Raw genomic sequence first — 21,462 nt, 5'->3', positions numbered from 1 at the left:
GCTTGCTTACTATCTGTAAAGCTACCCAAGTCCAGCCGCTATTAAACAGAGACGTGAGGTAATCATTATTTCCAGAAGAATTAACAGGATGCTAGGGGTGACATGTGAAAAACAATCGGGTAAAAGTTTAAAATACATGAGCAACGAGTAGGTTTAAAATCTACAGAGTTTTTTTTCCATTTTAAGCCCTGTCCAATGAAGGACAGTTCAACAGCATGAAGTGCAAGTTTTCTTAAACTGGCTCCAAAAAAAAATCACCACAACAATCAAACCCTGAACATTCCTTAATCAAATGAAAAGGTCTCTTGAGAATGATGTGGGCAGAGACCATACGTTTTGCAGACCAAACCTGAGCAGAGATTGGATTTTGTTTCTTTTCTGTAAATAGACAAAACAAGTATTTCAAGATACAGCTGAAGTGGTGTCAAAATAGCGATGACCCAGGTCACAATGAGAATTTTGTATATACAATTTGTATTAACTTAAAAAAATAAAGAAGCTCAAAATACCTCCAGAGAACATTCTAGGTTAGCAAAATGTCCTGTACAAAAGTAGGCCACATCTGTTGGTTTAAAAGAAGTCCATAGCAGTCGGTCTCTTCTTAACTGATACAGTAAATGTTTTCTTCATTTGAGGTTGTCCTGCTGGGGTACCTGTGGGTGACTTCAGCACCCCATGACGAGGCTTCTGTTCAGGATTGAAAGCCACGCGGGAGGGTCCTTCTGGGCTCACTAAGATACTTTTGTCAGTTTTTTTAAACTCTGTTGAAAAACAAGCAAACAAGTTAAAAGAAATACAACCCCTGGAATACCTGTGCCTGTCAATCAGTTGTGGAACTGCCCAACTCTGGAAGTCTGCCTTAGATCCTTAAGTCCATCAGTAAGGGTCAGAACCCTAAGACTTTGTGGAAAAAAATGGAGAGATGGTGGAGAAGCACACCTCTTAGCAGGGTGCCTTCAATAACTGGGTCTGTTGCAATCTACAGAGAGGCTGCGACCATTCCCATGGTTTCACAGACCACTGGAGACAGTGGGCCTGCTCCTCAGAAACAAGTGTTCCAGCTATCCTGAAGAACACCCCACTGTTGTTTAAAAGATGATGATGGGTAAAAAGTGTCCCTACTCTGTCTGCTAAACAGCTCTGCTCTGGAGCTGCTCTTGGTTATTCCTTCTGCCGGCAGGTAGGCATTTTTTTTCCCTCTTTGTGCAGCTGTGTTATTAAGATAAAGACATATATCTAAACTTACTGTTCTCCATTTGAACTTGGACTACAGTACACCTCAGAGAGTTTAAAAAATAGCTAAATGAATACTTGTAATAAAACTTTTATGCTATGGAGCAAGAAATTTATTAACAGGGAAAATGCTGTCTGCTTACATGTGGGATCCAGAAGGGAAGTGACATTTATCTACTCATTATCATTAATAAACCACAGGCAGCCAAGATAAAACGGAAATTTTGCTCTCATATAGCCTGAGCTCATCAGCGTATTGGCACCTTTGCCCAGGGAAACAGAAGTGAGCAATGAAGACTGTGAAGTGCACATGTTTTCCCAAGAGGCGCTCTGCAGAACAGGCAGCTCAGGAAGGTGAGTCTATCACTCTGCTGCACTGTTTTCTATCCGTAAGGCTTCTTCTGCAAGTCAGTACTGCAGCACCCTGAAATAGCACAAGTCTAGCTAGCTGTTGGGCTGCATGTCCTAAACTTCACCATCTACTCTGGACAGGAACTTGAGGATGGTTTATAAACTGTATAAAAAATATTGAGATAAAAAAGGATCAGAATCATCCGGAAAGGAGAAGAGTATAGGTGTGTATGAGCGCATATAGCTTCCCCCTTCCATTGCCACAAGAGAAACTGTGGAGACACAGAGATATATTAGACTCACCAGCAGTCGTATTTTTGTTCAAGCCAAACGTGACTTTTTTGGAGCTGGATGACTGCAGCTTGTTCAGCTATAAAGCAAAATAAAGACAGGAAATAAATTAAGATTTCTGAGGCAATGCTATGAGTTCTTTTACCTGCATCCCATCAAAACTGATGCAAAGAATTCTACTTCCTTGATTTGATTTAGAACTCCCCCAATCCCCTAGCACTGACCCCTGCTAAGACAGCACTGTTTTTCTAGCCAAAAACAAACATAGTCCCTTTGTAGAGAAATCAAAAACTCTCCTTAACATCATTACATAATTCAACAACAAACATGAAGGTATTTGTGTATTAAATACACCAGCCCGACTGCACTCGAGCCTCAAAGTGCAAAGAGGGCTTGAAAAGTTATTATATGTTAAAAAAGTTTAGAAAAGAGGGCAGTCTTTGGAAGCTCTGCATTGTTGCCAGCCTCCACAAATGGGAAGAAATGGAGGCTCAATCAACTTCAAGGTCAAGAAAGTCAATTTATGCTTTTGCTTTTTTTCAAAATGAGCAGGTTCAGAATGGTGTCTTTTCAACAAGAAGGTATTTTTGAAAGCACGGTGGAAGGAAAAAGAGACTTTAAAAATGCCTACAGCTCATTTTCTGAAACTCTGGAGCCATGCGTGACTCTGTCTACAAAGAAATGCAACAGCATTTCCAGTTTTATCTGCCCATGTTAGGAGACTTATTCAGAGTGGAAAAGACAGCATGAGTGGGGTCATGCCCTTTGCTGGGGCAGGTGGCTTGGGAACAGACCTGTGCCCAGAGTCAGCTGCCATCCGTGAGGTCACGTTACCTGCATGGATGCTCTGGGCGAAGAGATGGCGCTTCTGGCTTTTCTGAAGAATACTGCCTTTGGTAAAGTTGATTTTTCAAATTTTACGAAATCACTTCCTGGTTTTGTTTTCTTTTTCTTTGATGATAGAGCAGCACTGCTTTCCTGTAAAGGAGGGAAATGAAAAAATGCTTTCAGTACAACAGTACTGTAGTTACACACACCTAATACAGTGATCAGCATTCAGAGCTTACCATATGTAGCTTCTGTAAAAATTGCTCTAGCTGAGAGTGAGTTAATTGGTACTCACATATGCTAACCATCATGGTTAACTCTCAGGAGTTAATTTTTCTGTTAGCATGACTGAAAACAGAAGCTTAAGGCAAGAAATTTATAATACATTTGCCTGGCCTGTCAGAGTGCAAACATACTTGTTTTCTTCATGTGTGTGAGGCTGCCTTACAATTGACCCAGCTCTTCTCCACAGAAGTTATGGTACTTTTTTCCTTGCCCTTAAAAAAAACCTCTCTTCTGTGTTACCCCTGGATACATAAGATATACATCTAATGAACAAACTCAGCTTTAGGCTAACATGGAGACTTTGGCGAAAAAAAAAATGGCATATAAAGTCTGCCTGTACTCTCAGCAATCCAGCTGCTGTGTATTACTACTAGTTTGCTGCCACAAATTCATACCAAGCATTGCCATTTAAAGCGGTCTCTCTCTCCAGCACAAGGCAATTCTTAAGGCCTGTCCTGCCAGTGCCACTAATGAAGTGCACCGCTCCAGAGCTGTCCAAACTGTGGTCGATGGGCCCCAGATATCTGTGGACTACTGTGGGGGGAAGTTCAGCTATGCATCACATCAATCTAGATACGTGAAATTCCAAAAGCAGCTCGCAGCTGTGCTGTGGAGAATGTCCAGAGGATATGGCCTCTTTTGATTTGAAAATCACTTCCGTTTTAAATCAAGTGAAAAAGTGTAAGTCTTTCAGCTTTCCAAATGCTGGAGACAACTGTGAAATACTGCTGAACTAGTCTAGTTTTTCCCCTTCTTTCCCTTCTCCTCCCTCTCCATATTTGAAGCTCATTCTTTGGAGGTGTGGGCTGTCTTTGAAATCAAGAATCAAAACACGCTGACCCTCAGGATTTCTGGGCACAAGACCAGTATTACTTTAACTAAAACCAGGAAATAAAACGACGTATTATTTCTCAGGCAACGAAAACAAAATTAGCAAAGCCTAATTTCCTCCACATTTGTGCATTTTAGCTTTACCTTGCCCTCTTCTTTGTTATACCAATACCCTCATTCTCCTGACTCAGCTCACAAATTTCTCTCTTTGTCTCTGTCCCCCTGCTCCCTCTCAACACACACATATACACGCAGCTACCTGGACGGGGCAAGAAACAGCAAATGCTGTAGTTTCTTTGGAATTACGCATGGGAAGAGTGGTCCACTAGCCTGTGCACTGACTGGCCAGCCAGCCTACAGAAAAGTGCTACGGTCATGCTGCTGCCTCTTCCTCACTGGCTGCACTAATTTGTGCCAACAACTAATCTCCATGAAGCCTGCAGGAACTTAATCTTGAATCTATCGTGGCTCAGCAGCTGCAAATTTTACAAACAGAGGTGGGAGTAGAGTAATCATATTTTCTTAGAAACTAAGCTTTTATAGAGAAGGATGAGGTATGCACGGTTCCTACTTCCAGAGCCCTGCAGTGAGAAAAACGCAGTTCGTACACTGTGGAGAGAAAAATGCTCTGGATCCTTCCTCTCAGAACTTGAACATCAAAAACCAGAAAATGTCAAAGCTATTTTAATACTATTTAAGCAATGTTTCAAAATGTACGCTTTCTCCCTTGTCAGACTGAGTGGTTATAAGAAGTCCATATACGAGGCTGCACTACTTAACTAATCATACAGTTTTAAACTGAAGTCAAACAGAGGTGAGCTGATAGGCTAGTAACATGCACTTTTTACTCAGAGGAAGATGAAATTCTTCTGTATTCTGAATCTCATTTATGCTTTATGGAGTTTCTTTCCACCAAGAACCTGTGCATTCTCTTGCAGTCACATTACCAAAAATATGCAGTGCAAAATGCTTCCTGAATCCCCAAGTGCTGAGCAAAATCAACTATATGCTACTTACTGCCAAGAAGAAAATGGGTGTGGGGGTAGAGGGGGGGGTAAAAACATAGCTTGTTCTCAAACTGCAAGACATAAATTTTTTAAGAAGACTAAAATCAGACCTTCCTGGCAAAAAATCGACAGTACTCTCTTTATAGGAAACTGGACCATTCATAAATGTGATCATACAGCCAGTGATGACATTGAAGGTCACAGCGTCATATTGTTTGTTCTTTCGTTAAAGACTTTCCCCATACAGCACTAACAATTTGTTTAAGATGGAGAAGTGAGCTAGCAAAAGAAGCCACTGTTGAAATTGCCGTGGGGACCTTCATAAGGAGCTTATATTAATCTAAGCTGCCGCTGCTGCTGGAAAAGGGATGTTCGATCTTCCTATTCTCATCCTTTTGCCAAAATATGCCCTTTGTGAGCATGCTGTAAGCTCACCCAGAAACATAGTGCAAAACAATAATTAACTCAGACAAAAAAAAAAAAACAAAAAGAAAAAAAAAGACAACCCCATATCCTAACAACCCAAGTTTCAGCTAGATGCGTTATTTCAGATGAGTAGCTGGCACAGGCTTTAGTATCATTGCACAAGAAGGTGCAAGACCGTGGTAGCAGGTGTGGATTTCTGAGGAACTGAATTCTTTTTGGTGGTAATGCACGATGACATGAGCATGCAGCCTGCCCATGAAGCCCCCCACTCAGAAATCTACAGCCGGATTTAAAAACGAGCCTGGCAGTTAATGAAGAAGGCAGAGAAGAGAATGAGGTGTACGTACCCCTTTCCTGCTTTTCTTGCATGCAGTTTCCAGAACTCCATTGGCTTCGACAGAGTTTAGCACCTCTTTTACTTTTCTCTTCTTCTTCAAGGTTGCTGCTTTCTGGCTGGAGACTTTCATCCCTTCCAAACCAAGTAGCTTTGTCTTTGTCTTCAATTTGACCCTCCTGGAGGGTGTGGAGTCAGAGTCTGCATGTCCCGACAGGGTCCCTGGCAAGCCCTCCTTGTTGGATTTCATGTCAGTTTGCTGCAAAAAGGTATCCCCATTCAGCAAGACGGCCCCTGCTTTCTGTTTCTTTTTCATGACCTTAGGAGCTAACGGTGTGACAGATGGGCTGACATCCTCTGCCTCACAGGCATTAGCTGGTCCATTCTGACATGCTGGTTTTACAGGAAGATTTTGCATTTTCAGGTTCGTTTTCTTCAACTGACTCTTTTTACTCTGTTCTGCATTAGTCGGACCGTTCTGCACAGAGATACTGTGATTTTCTCTGGTGTCAGTTGCTGCATTTGTGGTCTCATTTGCCTCATTTACTAGCAATTTCTTTTTCTTCCTTTCCTTGTTATTTTCTGGCGCCCTTCCCTCACTAGAAACATTGGATCCAGATGTCTCAGCTGTTCCCTCCTCACAATTTCCATCAGCTGTTCCAGAATCCGCACTTGGGCTGTCCCTCTTTTTCCTTTTTTTCCTCTTCTTCTGGGGAACTGATGCCTCCTTTGCACTTGACATATCTTGTTCATCCTCTAAATCCACCCCAAAAAGAATGCCATATAACACAGATGTGAAACGCAAAGGTACTTACAACAACTGAATACTATTCTATGTTTTTTCTTTTTATTTTCTTTCAAAATAGATGTGCAATTTTCCTGCTATCAGCCAGCATAACAGTTCTACTGTTATAGCTGGTCAGGACATTGCATTCCTCTGACGCCTGGCCTAATTAATATTTTGCTGATCTTGCCTTGTCACAGCTAACATTTAAGCCATTCCCTGTGGTAACCCTATTTTGTATAGCAATATTGCTAGAAAAAGTTATTACCCACCTGTTAAGCCTATCAGAAGGGCAACTTTGGGCTTCAGCAGTTTGCTGAGATACTTTTGGGCATGACTGGGCTTGTGCTGTGTCAATATAAGCTGTGATTCTAGCGATACTTACACTCAATTCTCAGTAACTCTCTTCGTCTTTCCAGAAACACTCCCAAATTCCTATATTCTAACAGCCATTCTATTCTGACATGTTTCTGTTTTCCTACAATATATGGAACTCCTCAATGGAGCAATGCAAACAACTGCTTCCAGTTATGCTTTTGATTGAAATTTTTGAGGTGATGCTTGCCTCAAAGTGGGTAAAAATATTCCCACCACTTCCAAAGAGACTTTAATTTTGCATTTAACCTTCATTGCAACATGAGATAAATCAGCACAGTCTGAACAACAGGTTTGCCTTCTCCAGAACAGCTTGTATCTGATACTTTGCAAATGACACAAGGGACTGCAGACTGTCTCTCTTCCAAAGGTTGATCTTGCCTTACTTTTTGCTTTTTCCAACTTGTTTTTCTCCCAAGGCTTGACAGCTTTTTTCTTTCGTCTTCCCCTGCTGAATTCATCATCATCTTCATCTGTAGAAACATCTTCAGGAAAATCTTGGGGGAAGATTCCTGTTGAGGAAGAAGGAAAAGGTATCTGAAGACTAATAGTTCTATTTTTACAAACAGTTGTACTGTTCATATACAGCATAACTCCCACAGAAAGAAAGCCAACTCCTTGTTCCCCACTTAACCTGAAATAAAATCATATGAGTGATTCCTATTTAAGTAAAAATAATCATTTATCATTTAAGTTGCTCAAATTGTGAAGGGGGTTTGGTCATCTCACCAAAAACATGCAATGTGTTTTAATGATATTTCAAAAAAAAAAAAAAAAGAAACCCAAAACGGTATTCTTGAAATATAAATTAAAAAAAAAATAAAAGTGCGATACACATTGCAGAGAAACATTATACATCCTTTAATAAAAGGAAACTACTGTCTCTGTGTGCTGCTCAGTCCTTACCTTCTGCTAAGTCCTGGAACCTGGAGGTGAGGAGGAAGGGAGAAAAGGAAAAACAGAACATTATTACTGGCTTAGTACCAATGATAACACTGGCAGCATAGCGTCACTTATGGTTTTGTCAAAATAGGAACAACATAGTTTGCACAGGAAGTTACAAAGAGCTCATTCCAGAAGAGATCTGCCTCAGAAATCCAGAAACCCAAACCAAATCACTGAAAGCATTGAGAAAACATCAGTGTAACACTCCTCCCATATCTGTAACTTGCATCACACACTATCTGTTGTAATGTCACATCCTGCAGTACAAATCTACCCAGTGCAGATAGACCTCAGCTAGTTGCAGTTGTCTGGTACTAAGGAGGAACAGTAGCACAGGCTTGGGGCACCTTATGCACGTTATCCAGGGCTGTGAGACAAGCCTGCTCTCATGACATTGTCACCAGGACAAGCGAGAGCGGAGAGAAAGCGAAGAAAAAGTTGTTTAGGACAAGATGGCACATGCAAAGTGTATTTCAACAGAACTCACTTTTTGACCAGCTTGTACAGACGCTTTCTGTTAAGGGAAGGTGTATTTTTCTTGCTCGCCAATTCAAAGAGTTTGTCAGCTACAGCCTTATAATCAAACTGTAGGAGGAAAGTATGATACAGCTTCTCTTAGTTAGCTTATTCGTGCAAGATAACTCAATGAGATTCATGTTATCAACACTTCAAGTAGCACACATCCTTTAAACAGCCACTTCCTTTAAACCCAAAGTATTTGTTCTCTGTTGAAATTTACACCCCCTTCCCGCATGTATACTCACTTTTACAGATGGTTGCTTCATTAATAGAACAGTTGAACTCAGTGTTGCTTTCTCAAACATTCCTAACCTTAATTCTTACTCAAGAGAGAAACCAACCAACTTCAAAACTCCCACAGATACTTAGCTAAATAGCAGATTTGAAGTGTGTCATGTCCTAGTTCTTGTTTGAAAGCCAGATGCATGAAGTGTATCTACCCACATGTGGGTCTGATGGGTGGATCTGTCAAAAACACTATACTGCATTGGAAGTGGGTCTAAAGGAACCCAAAATGCAACCCTCTCTCCTATGTATCACATAATCCATTACTTTTACTCTTATTGACAATGAAACTTATGCTGATTGCTTCACCGACCACAGTGACTTGGCTTTTACCATACATTTTTGAACTCCTGAAACAGGAAGTGAGGAACAGAAAAAAGAAGGTATGGGAGAAAGGAAAGATGACTTCAGAATTTAGACATGGATTTATTTTCTTACAAACTTCTCACAGAGTACGTTACATAAATACCACCTTACATTAAAGCAGAAGATTAAAATTCTGTAACATCTTTATCCAATTAATACCCTTTACTTCTGTACCTCTTGAGAGGGATGGGAAAAAAGAAAACAAGAGGGGTAGTATCAATAACAGAGCAAGCAAGTCACAAACCTGAAGAACAGTCCCGATACCATCATCGGCATCTTCATTAACATCCTCTGTCTTTTCAGAGCTCTGTGCTGATTTTCTTGACAAACATCTGTCTGCTATTATAAAAAAAGAGACTGAATATTAATGTTTAGTTTGTGAAAACTGAGATAGCACACACTCTCTGCTAGACAGAAGATCAAGTGCATTTTTCTTCCTGTGATCTTTTGAGCCTGGACTGATTTAACTACTCTGTCACCATTATGCAATACACAACTGTGACATCATCTGAGCACCTTTTAAAAAATTGCCTCTCTCCCAGAGTATATCTGCATTGAAAACCATCCTGCTCAGCTTTTTTTATTTTTTATTTAATACTCCCACAGAACGCCAAAATCTCATTTTCTTCAAAAAATGTCATGGACATCAAAGAGCCAAGAGCCAGACTGGGTTATCACCTAGCATTGTTGCAGAAAGCTAGTATTGCCCGGTCTTACAGAGACCACTGATTTCTGTGACATGCTCTTTTGGAGTGACTTTGTTTAAGCACATCTGAAGGGAAGACAGGAAAACTCAATTATCCTTACACCACCTTTTTTTAAGAAACAGATTTTTAAATCCTAGCAAGTGTTACCAAGGCCATTTAGAACTTCTTCCTCACCTTTGGTTTTAAGCACCTCTCCATTTTCCTGCTTGCCTTCTTCAGATACATCCTCTTCATCGCTGTTGTTACCCAGTTCTTTCATCAGGTCCTCAATGGCATAGGGGGACTGATCCACAATGAGCTCAAAGATACCAGTGGCTACAGCATGCAGCACACATCGACTGCATGAAGAGAGCAGGGCTGAGAGTCAAAAGGCAGAAGCATACACACCTTCCCTTCTCACATTAAAAAAATGGAAATTTGAGGGACACAGGAAAATGGGTAAGACAGAAGAAAGTGGAAGAGCATCTAGCTCTCCAGATGAGGAAAGTGAACCTGTTACTTCCTAAACAGAAATCCTTTAATCCAAACAGCATCCTGCCAATGTTCCCCTCTTAAATTTCACTGTGTCTATATGCTGCTCTGTATTACACTGCAACAACAAAGAATCTAACTAGCTCAGCTGTTCTGTGCATGTTAAAAAAAATAACCAAAATCAACCAACAGAGGTTGATATAGTTCTTATAAATCCATGAAGATTACCTATAGCTTTGATAAACATGTTATCTTCAAATGACTGTGTATATTGTTAGTAACATACCCTTCTTTCTCTACAATCTTAAGTTATACTCTGACAACTCTTCAATCTATTTATTACCATGTGGTGTACTATATACAGAATTTCTTAATTCTTAAAAAGATATCCTTTCATTAAACTTACTCCTTTGATTTGGCAGCAATTTTGCAGAAAGGTTCAACGAACTTGAGATTCTGGTCCGCTGTGAGCTGTATAATTAGAAAGAAAAAAATAATGAGTACAGTAAACATTGTATGTGTACACTCAAATTCCTTGAATATTTAGGGCAGGAGGATCTTCTTTAAGAAGTTAAGTCAAAATCTTACAGCATACTATCTAATTCCAACTGACATGAGTGACTTTTTGTTAACACTGCTACCGTTAACTTCCAGATATTTACTGGGAGCATTACAAAAATGTTGACTGCTTAGAGACCTTTATCTACTGAGTACAGATATATAACAAAGATTCTTATTTTAGATATGGAAACATGAGGTAGAGAGAACTTAAATAATTTTGTGCACTTCCACAAAAATAGGTCTGTAGTAGACATGAATAAGATCTGTGTTTCTCTTAACTGGAGTGCTTGGATCAAAACACTGTCAGCTACAGTATTGCTAAAGATAAAAATCTTCCCCTAAATTCAATTTATGAGCATCAGCTGCAATTTCAAATAGTCCAGAGGACTAAATCTCCATGCTTTCTGTGAGTGGCTTAGCCACAGTATTATGACTGTGGAGCTGCAGAAATTATTTGGGCTCCAAGTGCAAGTACTTCTCTTGCACAGGCACCTTCTCTTTCACACTCCACAACCCAGACCCACAAAAGCTGCCTGCAGGATTGCTCTGAATACTGACTGCAAAGACTACAAATGGAAAACTGCCAGCAGCTTTGTCCATTCCAAGGAGAGGTGCCAGATGCCAGAAACAAGAGGAAGTCAATGAACAGAATCCTGGAAGCGTGGAGCAGTGGGCAGCTCGGCCTCATGGGGTAACAGGAGATAAGAATCTTTGGAAGAAGCTCAGTAACAGGGTTTCAGTTGTTGCAAAACTATGCATCGCTGTAACATCAACCGAAATTAGGGGCAACTGAAACAGCAATGTACAGCAGAGAAAGACAAATATCATCAGCAAAACGAACAACTGGATGAAGAGGGTAAATTGGTCAATGAACAGCCAACGAGGTTTGAAGCGGAAAATAAGTGAATATTAGACAACTTTGAAAGTTCACTTTCTTCCTCTATTTAGGTGTCATACAATCAGCCAAGGGCAGGCTTTAGGTCAGTTTTTGCAAAAGCCAAAGGTTCTCTCTGTTGAAACAAACAAATGGGAATGCTCTAGCTTTTCTACCACTATTTCCAACTCCAATTTAGAGCAGCATACCAGTGCTCAGGAACCTGAGAGAAACTATTAAATTCTCACTGTCTACACCAAGACATGAATAAAAGTAAAATCATAAATTGTAATAAGTCTCTTTCTTCACGCTTATTCAATGTTGCTGTGTTACATTTAAAAATGTTATAACATACATAATCTAAAAATTATATTATTCTAAAATTCTGCATGCTACAGTTAACATTATTCAGGAAGAAAATTACAACGTCTTTTCTAACCTCCTTTGCACCAACTTTTGCCAATTCATCCAGATAGATATCAATGAAATGTAGCTTTATCCCAGTGGGAGCATTGCTGTCTGGGTCCATAACTTCTTTCATGAGTAGCTGCAGGAATAGTTCAATTAGACTGAAAAAAAAAAAGATGAAAAAAGGAACAAAATATTCATATTCAATTGCTCTCGTTCTATGTGCTTTGAAAACAAATCTTGGTCATCCATAGTTTTACCAGTTCTTTAAAACAGCTATCTAACACTCATAAGAAATAAATCCAGTGACCAATTTTCACAGCTTAAAGCAAATTTTTTAAAAAACTCCATCCATAATCAGAACTCCTTACAGTGTGGATGATTTTGTAGCATCAGACAATCCACTCAATGCCGTCTGCTACAGTGAAAAACAGTGTTTTAAAATTCACACCTTTATCTGGACTCAGGTTTATGACTGATGAGTAGGAGGATGGATTCTGCCATTTGAGCAGGGCATTCCAAGGACACAACTGTCACATTCATCCATCCTTGATGGGTAACACCTCGCAGCCTTCAATTTTGTGAGAGGATTTTCATTTTGGTGCACTCCCAAGGATTAAATTTAATACTGATCCTTCTCAAACTCATTTTAACTGTGCAGACTTTGCCTTCATTAAAGGATGTTATCCGCTGCCCCTTTGATCAAAACAATTACACTGAAGAACAAAACAGATTGAGGGCTAAGCCACATATAGAAGAAATGATGATCCCAATACCTCAAACCAGAAGTGACTGAGCTGTGTACAAGTAGGACCATGGCTCTGTTCAGTTACTGACTTCTGGAGTACTAACAAATACTGCTGGAGTGACATGGCTCAGAGACATGCTGGCATTGCTGCATCTAAGCAGCACTTGGGACTTTTTTCTGCCCAAAACACTTCCAGTTCCAAAAAGAATTTTAAGCATTCCAAACCCATGAAGATTATTTCAGGTTTACTCTAATACACCTCTCTTCAGAAAAATTTTAAAAGAAAAGAGAAATGGAAGACATGCTAGGCAGCTTCTAGAGTCCACACTGCCTCCTCTGGTGGTGAAGGGCCTCCTGGCCATCCTTACAATGCAGCTGGAGAAAGAGGCCAAAGCCGTAAGAAACTTTGTCAGTTTGGGTGACCATGTCTCTGCCATGGGAATGCTTGTGGAGAAGAAGGGCTTCAGCTTTATCAAACCTCCTTGCACGCTTTCTGTTCCTGTCAAGGAGCATTTTCATCTCTTCAACTTGGCATTTACCCAATACAAAATTAAGGTAGAACAGAGGGGATGGAGCGTGCTTAACTTTGCATTCATTTCTGTTTCCACAAAAACACGCCTACACGCATTCCACATTTCAGAAGGCAAGAGAGAGAAAGGATAACCTTAACACTAAGTTATCAAGCACTTCTTTAATTAAAAGACTCTCTTCATCAGAGAGCTGTTCCATAACACAGGTTGTAGAGTCTCCTTCTCTGGAAACATTCAAAACCCGCCTGGACACGTTCCTGTGTGACCTGGTCTAGGTGATCCTGCTCTGGCAGGGGGGTTGGACTGGATGATCTTTCGAGGTCCCTTCCAACTCCTAATATTCTGTGATTAGTTTAAACACAGAACAAGCTTAGAAGTGGCACAAGAGCTCTAGACAGGGCAAGGACTATTGCAGGACTGCAATTACTTGCCATTTGATAGAATATGGAAGAAATACAAACAAAACCACTGATGTATACAAAAAACAGGAAGCCAGTTTACAATTGAAAAGTTCTGTCTTATCATAAGAAAAATCACCATGATTAAACACAGTAAAATAAAAACTAAAAAAAAGTCACAGCCAATTAGAAAAACATCACAACCAAAAAAATTCCTTTCTGTATTTTCTGGGATGCAGGTTCCCTGTGTAATGCCTCCACAGGTGACATTCCACTGATATCTCTCCTTGCTAGATCAGTCATATCTAAGAAACTCCATGAAAAATTTGGAACCCTCAGATTTCACGACTGCTTGGAATACCACACAACAAGCTTCTACATTCAGGTTTTGCACAAGCATACATTAATTACTTTTACAAATCTTTGTGTGAGACACACACTAAATGGCTTATGTGAACGTCAAAAGTTATCGATTGTTGTATTTAACTTCATGAAGCGTAACACCTAACTTTGTTTCTAAACTACATAAGTGATCTGAAGAACAAGTAAGCCTTAGTGTTAAGACTTCATGACAGCGCCATCTATGGAATAAAAAGATATTAAATGAAAATGTATTTGATAGAGGTAGATTGGGCAACTTTATGATGCGACTACATTCAGAAATCTGCTTACCTTTCATCCCACTCATTTCTCTTCAACACTTCAAAGGACTGCCTCAAAATCATACGCATTAACTGCAAAGTACAAAATTTGTTAAAGATGTTCACAAAAACAGATAAAGGAGTCGCTGTTACTGTAATATGAATAGACTTCTCAGTAAACATCTTTGTAGCACAAGGTGGAAAGCTCCCTTGTATGAACATTTTGACAGACTTGGTCTGTCATGTCAAGCAACAGAAGGATGCTGTGAAACTTGAAAGACAATAAACTATTTTCATATCCTAAGCCCAGAAAAATCCATGACCATTTCTACTATACTATTGCTCCATTCACTCTAATTTCTTCATTAAGTGCTGCCAAATCTGAAAAAACCCACAGCTTAAACTGGTGACAACAATACGGGGGAGCGTATAACAATAATAATTTAATTTACTTGAAACTTGCACTAAGAGACAGCCATATGTGAAACAGCTACATGAAACTGGCTCAAAACACTTCACTTCCTGAAATACCTGGTTTCTGCTAGCATTGAGAAACAAAAAAAACAGCAGTGAATGTGCCTGCAGTTAACTTCTTTCAAAGATGATGATTAATGTAACTTTATTCTTTACAAAGGTAGGTCTTTTAAAATTATTCTCTCACTGATTTTACTATTTGTTTAATATAGTTTCCTATAGAAAGAATTCTGATAGTTGAACGTACTACAGCGGACACTCAGTGGTGGAAAGCTGGGGTTCTAGTGACAACTACTTTATACAGCGTCATTAAAAAAGTCTTTAAACAGTCTGACCTAAATAACTGATGTTGATGCAGTGCCCTCTGAGACAGTATTTATGTTATGTACAGAAATCAATGAGAAACATCACTATATTATAAAGGAAGGCAAACAAGAAAGCACTTGCAGCATGACACAGACCATAATGGCTTTAAGGTTTGTAGTGGTGAGTGAAAGCCTTTAAAACAAGGTTCTCTTGCAATGCATCAGGAAGAGAGTCAGTTGTCTGCTCTTACAAAATACATAAATGCATGTGCAGAGAAAGCTGCATGCCACCACCACATCTTTTCTCACAGAAGAGATCTACAAGAGTTAGTATTACCATATAGTACTTATCAAGACGCAAATTGTCTATCCCATTCCATTCACGGTTCATAGTTTGCCAAAATGTCTGAATGAACAGGTGTCCTGTAAGAGAGTAAGAAACAACATCTGCATGACTGGCACAACAGTTTATTTTGCTAACCTAAATGAATCTCAATAAGTCAATGTGAGAAAGGGCTGCATTTCCCTAGGGATATGCCTAGTGACTGGGATAGAGCTATGGGAAGACATGCTGGAGATGCATACAAGGACAAGTCAATTAAACTTCAGAACAATACAAGAAAAGTTACATAGCTGCTCTTAAAGACAAGTGTAATTACATGGACAGCTTTGTATGTATTTTGTGTTTTATACATAAAAGTTACAGCAAAATATCTGTTCTGCACTCATTTCTACTTATGCAGGTTTTGCCACTGACTGAGCACTGAGTGCCCAACATCTCATGAAGAAAGTTTGGTTCGGAGTAGGAAATACACAGAAGTAAGTCTGTGCAGAATGGCAAAGTAAGGGGACAAGTTTGCTTTGGTACCCACTCTGGAATGTCTCACCTATATCACACTGGAGATACAACACTTCCCCTACAACAATCGGAAACAAACTGCATAGCATGCTTCCCTTAACGCAACCACACACACTAGTTGGGCAAAAAGCAAAGCAAGCAAGCAAGGAAGCACCCCTATATGGCTGTCTCTACTCTGGCACTGTGATAGTGATGGACACTATACTCTGTGATAGTGGCCTCAAAATCGCCAAAGATCAAAATATCTTAAAAAGTGTTACATAAGGAAATAGTACTTACGAGCCTCTGTATTCTGAATCGCATGGATAAGCTGCGAGATATTGCCTGCAAGCTCCTCCTAAAGTACATAAATATAGTTAGTATAGCACGTTTAAGAGCTTGGTCTCCTTACTAATCGTGCAGCCAGAAAACAGCAAGAAGTATGAACGTCAGGAAACATCCCTCAAAATTAAATACATTCTCTCAACAGCTGCTTTAGTACTGTACTTTTCCTTTCACTGGGATGAGGTCAGTTGAAAGAGAAGACTCAAGGGTGTTGAGCCTCAGTTATTTCACCAGATTTCTGCACAAATACTCTTTTTGACAGCAGACAAAATTAAATTGGGAGGGGAAAAATCCCACATATTTGAATTAACAAATGATGTAAAACTTTAGGTGACCCGTTTTCAAATAGCTTAATTGTAGGGGAGCTCTCTGGGCTATTTATGTGATAAAACTTGTTCGTGCAAACAGAAACGTGACTTGAAAACTGATTAAGTGAGGTTACTAAGATTTAGTACTCCAGAACAGGTCTCTTTTGTAAGTAGGGAGACAAACTGTTAGTAATTGACAAAAGTACTAGTAGAAGAGAAAAGTGGCAGTAGAGGAAGCGTCACCAAATTAACAAAAGTAAAGGAAGTGTGAAACTATCAAACTAGGCTAAATATGTACGTGTGTTGTAGCTGCAGTTAAGGACAATCTGCTGTTACTGTTTTAGTTCCACCAAATCAATGCCGTTCATAATGGCATATATTTCAGTCCTGGTTTTGGAAGGTAAACAGCTACATTTGCCATTCAGAGGGGGACTCCAAACACGATGCCATTTAGGCTTCTGTTCACTTGATGAGGATCACTGAGTTAGTTTCCTTTCCTGCATGTCCTGTATGAGCAGCAGGGGAAGGGGAAAAAAAAGGTGGGCAAAACTCAGTAAGAACATTTTCACAATTCTAGATTAGTATGTCTCTACAGTATATTTTAGAAGAGACCCACTCAAGGAAGTATAAGACCAGTCACTATACCTGCAGCAGAGGTTTATCCTGCATCCACATACAATAGAACAGGCCCTTCCATATTTTTAGCAGTTCTTCCTGGCTGAAGCCACCTACGGTAGAGAAGAAGTCTGAATGAAAATGAAAAATCCCACATTTCCACCAAAATGTTTCCATGCGGTTCCCCCTGTTCCCTGCTTTCTTCTTTGTTTTTGTTATATTCTCTTGAGCAAAGCTTGGTTCCAACTGTAAGCACACTACTTGGAAGGCAACTTGACAGTAAGCTTCTATCTTGTACTAAAGCAACAAAGATTTCAAAGAAATCACAGATGAGATGAGATTAATAATAAGAGAATTCTGATAAATCTCTCTGGCATATTTTTAGCACTAAGTCTGAGAGATATTTTTAATGAGGGCATCGTATTTAATTCTGCAACAGAGGTGTGATGTGCAAATCCTCAGACATAGGCTTCTTGAGGGTTTCTGTTATTTCATTTTTTTTAAAAACAAAGCCTCAATTTACCAATAGTTCTGTTCCTTACTAGGGCCTTGTTTGATAGAAAAAGCTTCTAGCAGTCAAAAAATGCGTTTTGATATTAAAACGTATAATCAAAGAGTCTGAGCAACCATAATGAAAATACTTTCCTTACAGTTAGTCCTGAGGTACAGCATCATCTGAATTTTAACAGCACAAAAATCCACAGCCTAGTCAAACTCACACATTATGGAAGGGAAATACTACATGTAAAATAAAATTTTACAACAGTAATAGTTGCTCCAGAATATTTTAAAAACTGGATTATTCATTACATCAAATACATTTCCGGGAAGTAAAATTTTAATGGCATACTGTTACAAGGCAGCTACAATAACCTACCTACCTATTACAGCTATTTTCAAACTATGGCTTATTAAGCACTCTCAAATAATTTTAGGAAAAATCATGATAAAAAGGTAATCATCTTCAATAAGCTGAAATCTGCTCCAAAAAGGTCGCTATCACTTTAGAAAAGTTTTCCAGGGTCTGCTACTCAAAGAGCCTGAGACCCAGTGCTAGGCCTAAATTAAGTACCTCCTCCTGGGACCAAATAATTTGAAAGTGGTTATCCCCACCGGACCATTCTCCACTCAGACAAAAAACAGTAAACACGTTAGTTAAATTGTCTACAGTTCACGCTTGGTTAAAAAGGCAGGAAGTAGAGCTGAGCAAAAGAAGTACGCAAAATGCTACGTAGGTAGCAATATGTCTAGTAGTATTAAGCATTAATTATTAATTTAACTTAGATTTGTCTGTAATATTAAGATTCAATATGAAACTCTTTGATTCACTGATTTAATATTCATTGAAATATTAAAATTAACATAATTTCTTAACAGAATTAGACGCTACACGCGTAGCGGTTACAAGCAGGCTTAACCTCATGCACAGCACTAGTTGTACAGAGGCGTCAGACATTAGGCTTAGGTCCAAGGGATGTCAGCTGCTTCCCATAAAGGTGGCTGAGGAGCTCTTTCCCATCTAGGGAACGCAGGCTGCCATGGGGTTGCTTTTCATACATATAGGGCTTTTTCCAAGTGTCCCAGGGAGTCCTTCGTCCATTTGACACAAGACCCTGATCAAAATGTTTTGGAGCAAGTTTCTTATCCTAGTCACTCAAAAAGAACTTCCAGGACTGGGGCCCTGCTGTCATCATCCACAGCTGGCAAATAATCATCACTCAAGCAAGGTTATTTTAAAACCTGAATCTATTTTATTAGCAAACACAGCATGCAACCCTCAAGGCCGCCTTTACTTTAAAGCTACCTTTAGAAAGATTTTGGGTTTAGCGCTTGGATTATAACTTTGTCCTTATGTACAGAGTGGAAGCTTGGATTAGTAGTGTTACAACCACTCGCTGAAGACATGCTACATTAATGCAAGCCTTGCTAGCATACGTTAGGAAGTTACACTGTTTTGAAATGGCTACCATCAAAATTGGTGCAATATTTCCTATTCTGGATAATCTCCACAGACCAGATCCACATGAGCACATTTCAAGGGAAATTACATACATCCATTCCAGATCTGGGCCCAAGTTAATGCCGCTCTGTCAGATAGGAAACCACCCTGAGATCTTTCCTCATTTACTAAAAGTTACTTTTATTTACTATTCTTTCACCAATTCATTTATCAATGTTTCTATAAAAGATACCCTCCAATTATCAGCCCAGTACAGCATGCTCTCCTCTTTCAAGGTAAGGACTTCAGGAGGCCTGTGCTCATCCAAGTTCATCTCCACACACACCACTTCAGAGCTTCAGCAGTTCTGTGCCTTCTTACTGAAAATTAAGAGCTCTAGCTCTCCAAAGAGGTTTCCCCAGCATGATCTATATTTCAGCCTTAGCACAGACCATACTGAATGGTTCTGCCTACCTATGAAACACTGGACTGAGGTGAGTGTCAGGAGAACTCCACTGCCTTTTACAGAAGTTCTCAATTGCCTGAGTTAGAGTATTCAGCTGAGTATATCTAACACGTGAGCCTCATCCCTCTCCAAATGCTGCATGGATGCAAGACTGCTAGTTAATAACTTAAAAAAAAATAAAATCTCTCCCCTGAACATAACGCTTTCTTTCCAAGACCAAAGAAGCTAACCTTTGTTTTAATATTACTGGCTTGAATAGTAAGTAAGAGCAAGTAAATCTGAGAGCACCGAAAATTAGTCACCCTTGTTTTCTACTTATCTGCATTTCATGGCGGGCTGACTTTAACACGCAAAAGGTTCACATCCCAGCTGTCAATTTCCCTGTGGTGGTTTCCTAACATTTTAAGGCATTAGGTTAAGCAAACTTTTCCCTTGGTTAGGGCACTTCTGTCCACCTGGCAGGCTACTTCCATAAACTTATAGGAATCTGCACTTAGCAACGAGATGCACAGAGCACTACTAAACACACAGAAGCCACATCCAGCTTGAGAAGTTTCCAGAGCTAAAAACAGCTGGAGGCTCAGAAGACACTTGAGAGGAATACAATGTAGGTTTACTTGCTATTAAAAGTCCCCTGGATCTATGGTAACTGTCGGAAATGGGATAATGGGCTATTTGGCCCTCTGGCCTGATGCTGTAAGGCTGTTCTTACATGCTCATCCCTCTGCTAAATGTGGCTAATGCACTGAATATTATTTGGAAAGAGAAGAGGGTAAAGGGAAAAAACAACATGTATCCCCTAGTGCCTTTGCAAGGAATTAGATTCAGCCAGCATTCTAGTCTCAGTTTAGCTCTTGGGGTGCTAGGTCTAGGCTGGCTTCCTCAAAGCCAAAGGAATGTTTATGCATAAACCTCCGTACCAGTTTTCCAAGTGCTGCAGGAAGGTTTACAAGGTCAGACACAGTGCTCTGCAAATGTTTATAACCAATTTCCCTCCCGTGTTGTGTCCAGCTTGCAACACAGCATTTTGGAAAAAAGCGATCCAGAAACATCACAATCTCCTGAACATCTCCACAACATGCTCCTTTTCACTCCAACAAGAAGGTTTACTGAACTGGATCCATGCATTCACACAATGCTATGACTGACCTCGCAAGCCTCCTATAACCTGTGTCCATGAGGAGAGGGTGCACAGGAGGCACCTTCAGCTGAAGGTAGCTTCAGACTGGCACAGCTGTAGGCTCATTGGCCAGACCCAGTAAGTCTAACTAGACAAGCTGCCTTTAAGTCCACCACTGCAGTGCCCGTGCACTGGACTTCTGGTTCTAAGGTGGCAGTACCAGAGTAGGATAATAAACCCTGTTGGAAAAAAGCTTTTGATACCATGAACATGAAGGTAACAGGCAACGCAGATAATCTGAACAGGTAACAGAGAATTGACTGCCATTACACAAGTGCTGGAACACTTCTGGGCTTTCCTCAATTCCATCCAACACTCCTGAATATCAGCCATGGCAACAGGCAGCCACCACCTCACCAGCAGGCACAGCAGAATATAAACCTATATGCTCCGTATATGGGGGTGAGATCAGTTTGCGTCAGTTCGGTGCATTTGCATTCTGTTCCTGGGAATGAGCATGTGAGGTATACTGCTCCAATGCCGGCAATGTCAATGCCGCCAGCAAGAACCACCCTCCTCCACACCAGCCCCCTGAGCCGGTGCCGTGTTCCGGCCTGCCCACACTTGCAGGGCCACCGAAGTAAATACTTCCTGTGAAGAAATACAGGCGTAAAACTGAAAAAAAAAGAAAGAAAAAGAAAAAAAAGAAAAAGAAAAAAAAAGGAAAAAAATACCACCATTTGGAGGGAAAAAACCCAAAACACCAAAACCCAGAAGGGCCCAGAGGTGCGGTCTCGCTATGACGAGCCGGGCCGGGGAGGAGGTGGCGGCCCCCACACGTGCTTCCCCCCACC

The 21,462-nt window shown here is 40.2% G+C and overlaps 1 protein-coding gene across 1 annotated transcript; it reads right to left on the bottom strand.

Moving 5' to 3' along the window:
* Positions 1–570: 570 nt before the first annotated feature.
* Positions 571–17,191, bottom strand: LOC104533375 (ribosomal RNA processing protein 1 homolog B-like). Its single transcript, XM_010191059.1, has 15 exons — positions 17,114–17,191; positions 16,116–16,173; positions 15,315–15,400; positions 14,230–14,291; positions 11,913–12,042; positions 10,445–10,509; positions 9,742–9,905; positions 9,105–9,196; positions 8,178–8,275; positions 7,652–7,671; positions 7,132–7,257; positions 5,600–6,342; positions 2,710–2,853; positions 1,888–1,954; positions 571–761 (listed from the first exon to the last, which is right to left on the bottom strand). The coding sequence occupies exons 1-15, from the start codon at positions 17,141–17,143 to the stop codon at positions 571–573; spliced, it is 2,076 nt and encodes a 691-aa protein (XP_010189361.1). The 5' UTR covers positions 17,144–17,191.
* Positions 17,192–21,462: the final 4,271 nt, after the last annotated feature.

This window comes from Mesitornis unicolor, unplaced genomic scaffold (genome assembly GCF_000695765.1).
Source record: "Mesitornis unicolor isolate BGI_N332 unplaced genomic scaffold, ASM69576v1 scaffold32708, whole genome shotgun sequence".
Lineage (NCBI taxonomy): Eukaryota > Metazoa > Chordata > Aves > Mesitornithiformes > Mesitornithidae > Mesitornis > Mesitornis unicolor.
This window is presented reverse-complemented; position numbering and strand designations above follow the sequence as displayed.

Coding starts and splice junctions, on each gene's coding strand:
- LOC104533375 (XM_010191059.1), bottom strand. CDS start 17,143: ATGTGGATGCAGGATAAACCTCTGCTGCAG. Junction 10,510..11,912: donor CAAAAGTTGGTGCAAAGGAG/GTTAGAAAAGAC, acceptor CTAATTATACAG/CTCACAGCGGACCAGAATCT. Junction 7,672..8,177: donor CTGTACAAGCTGGTCAAAAA/GTGAGTTCTGTT, acceptor CCTCACCTCCAG/GTTCCAGGACTTAGCAGAAG.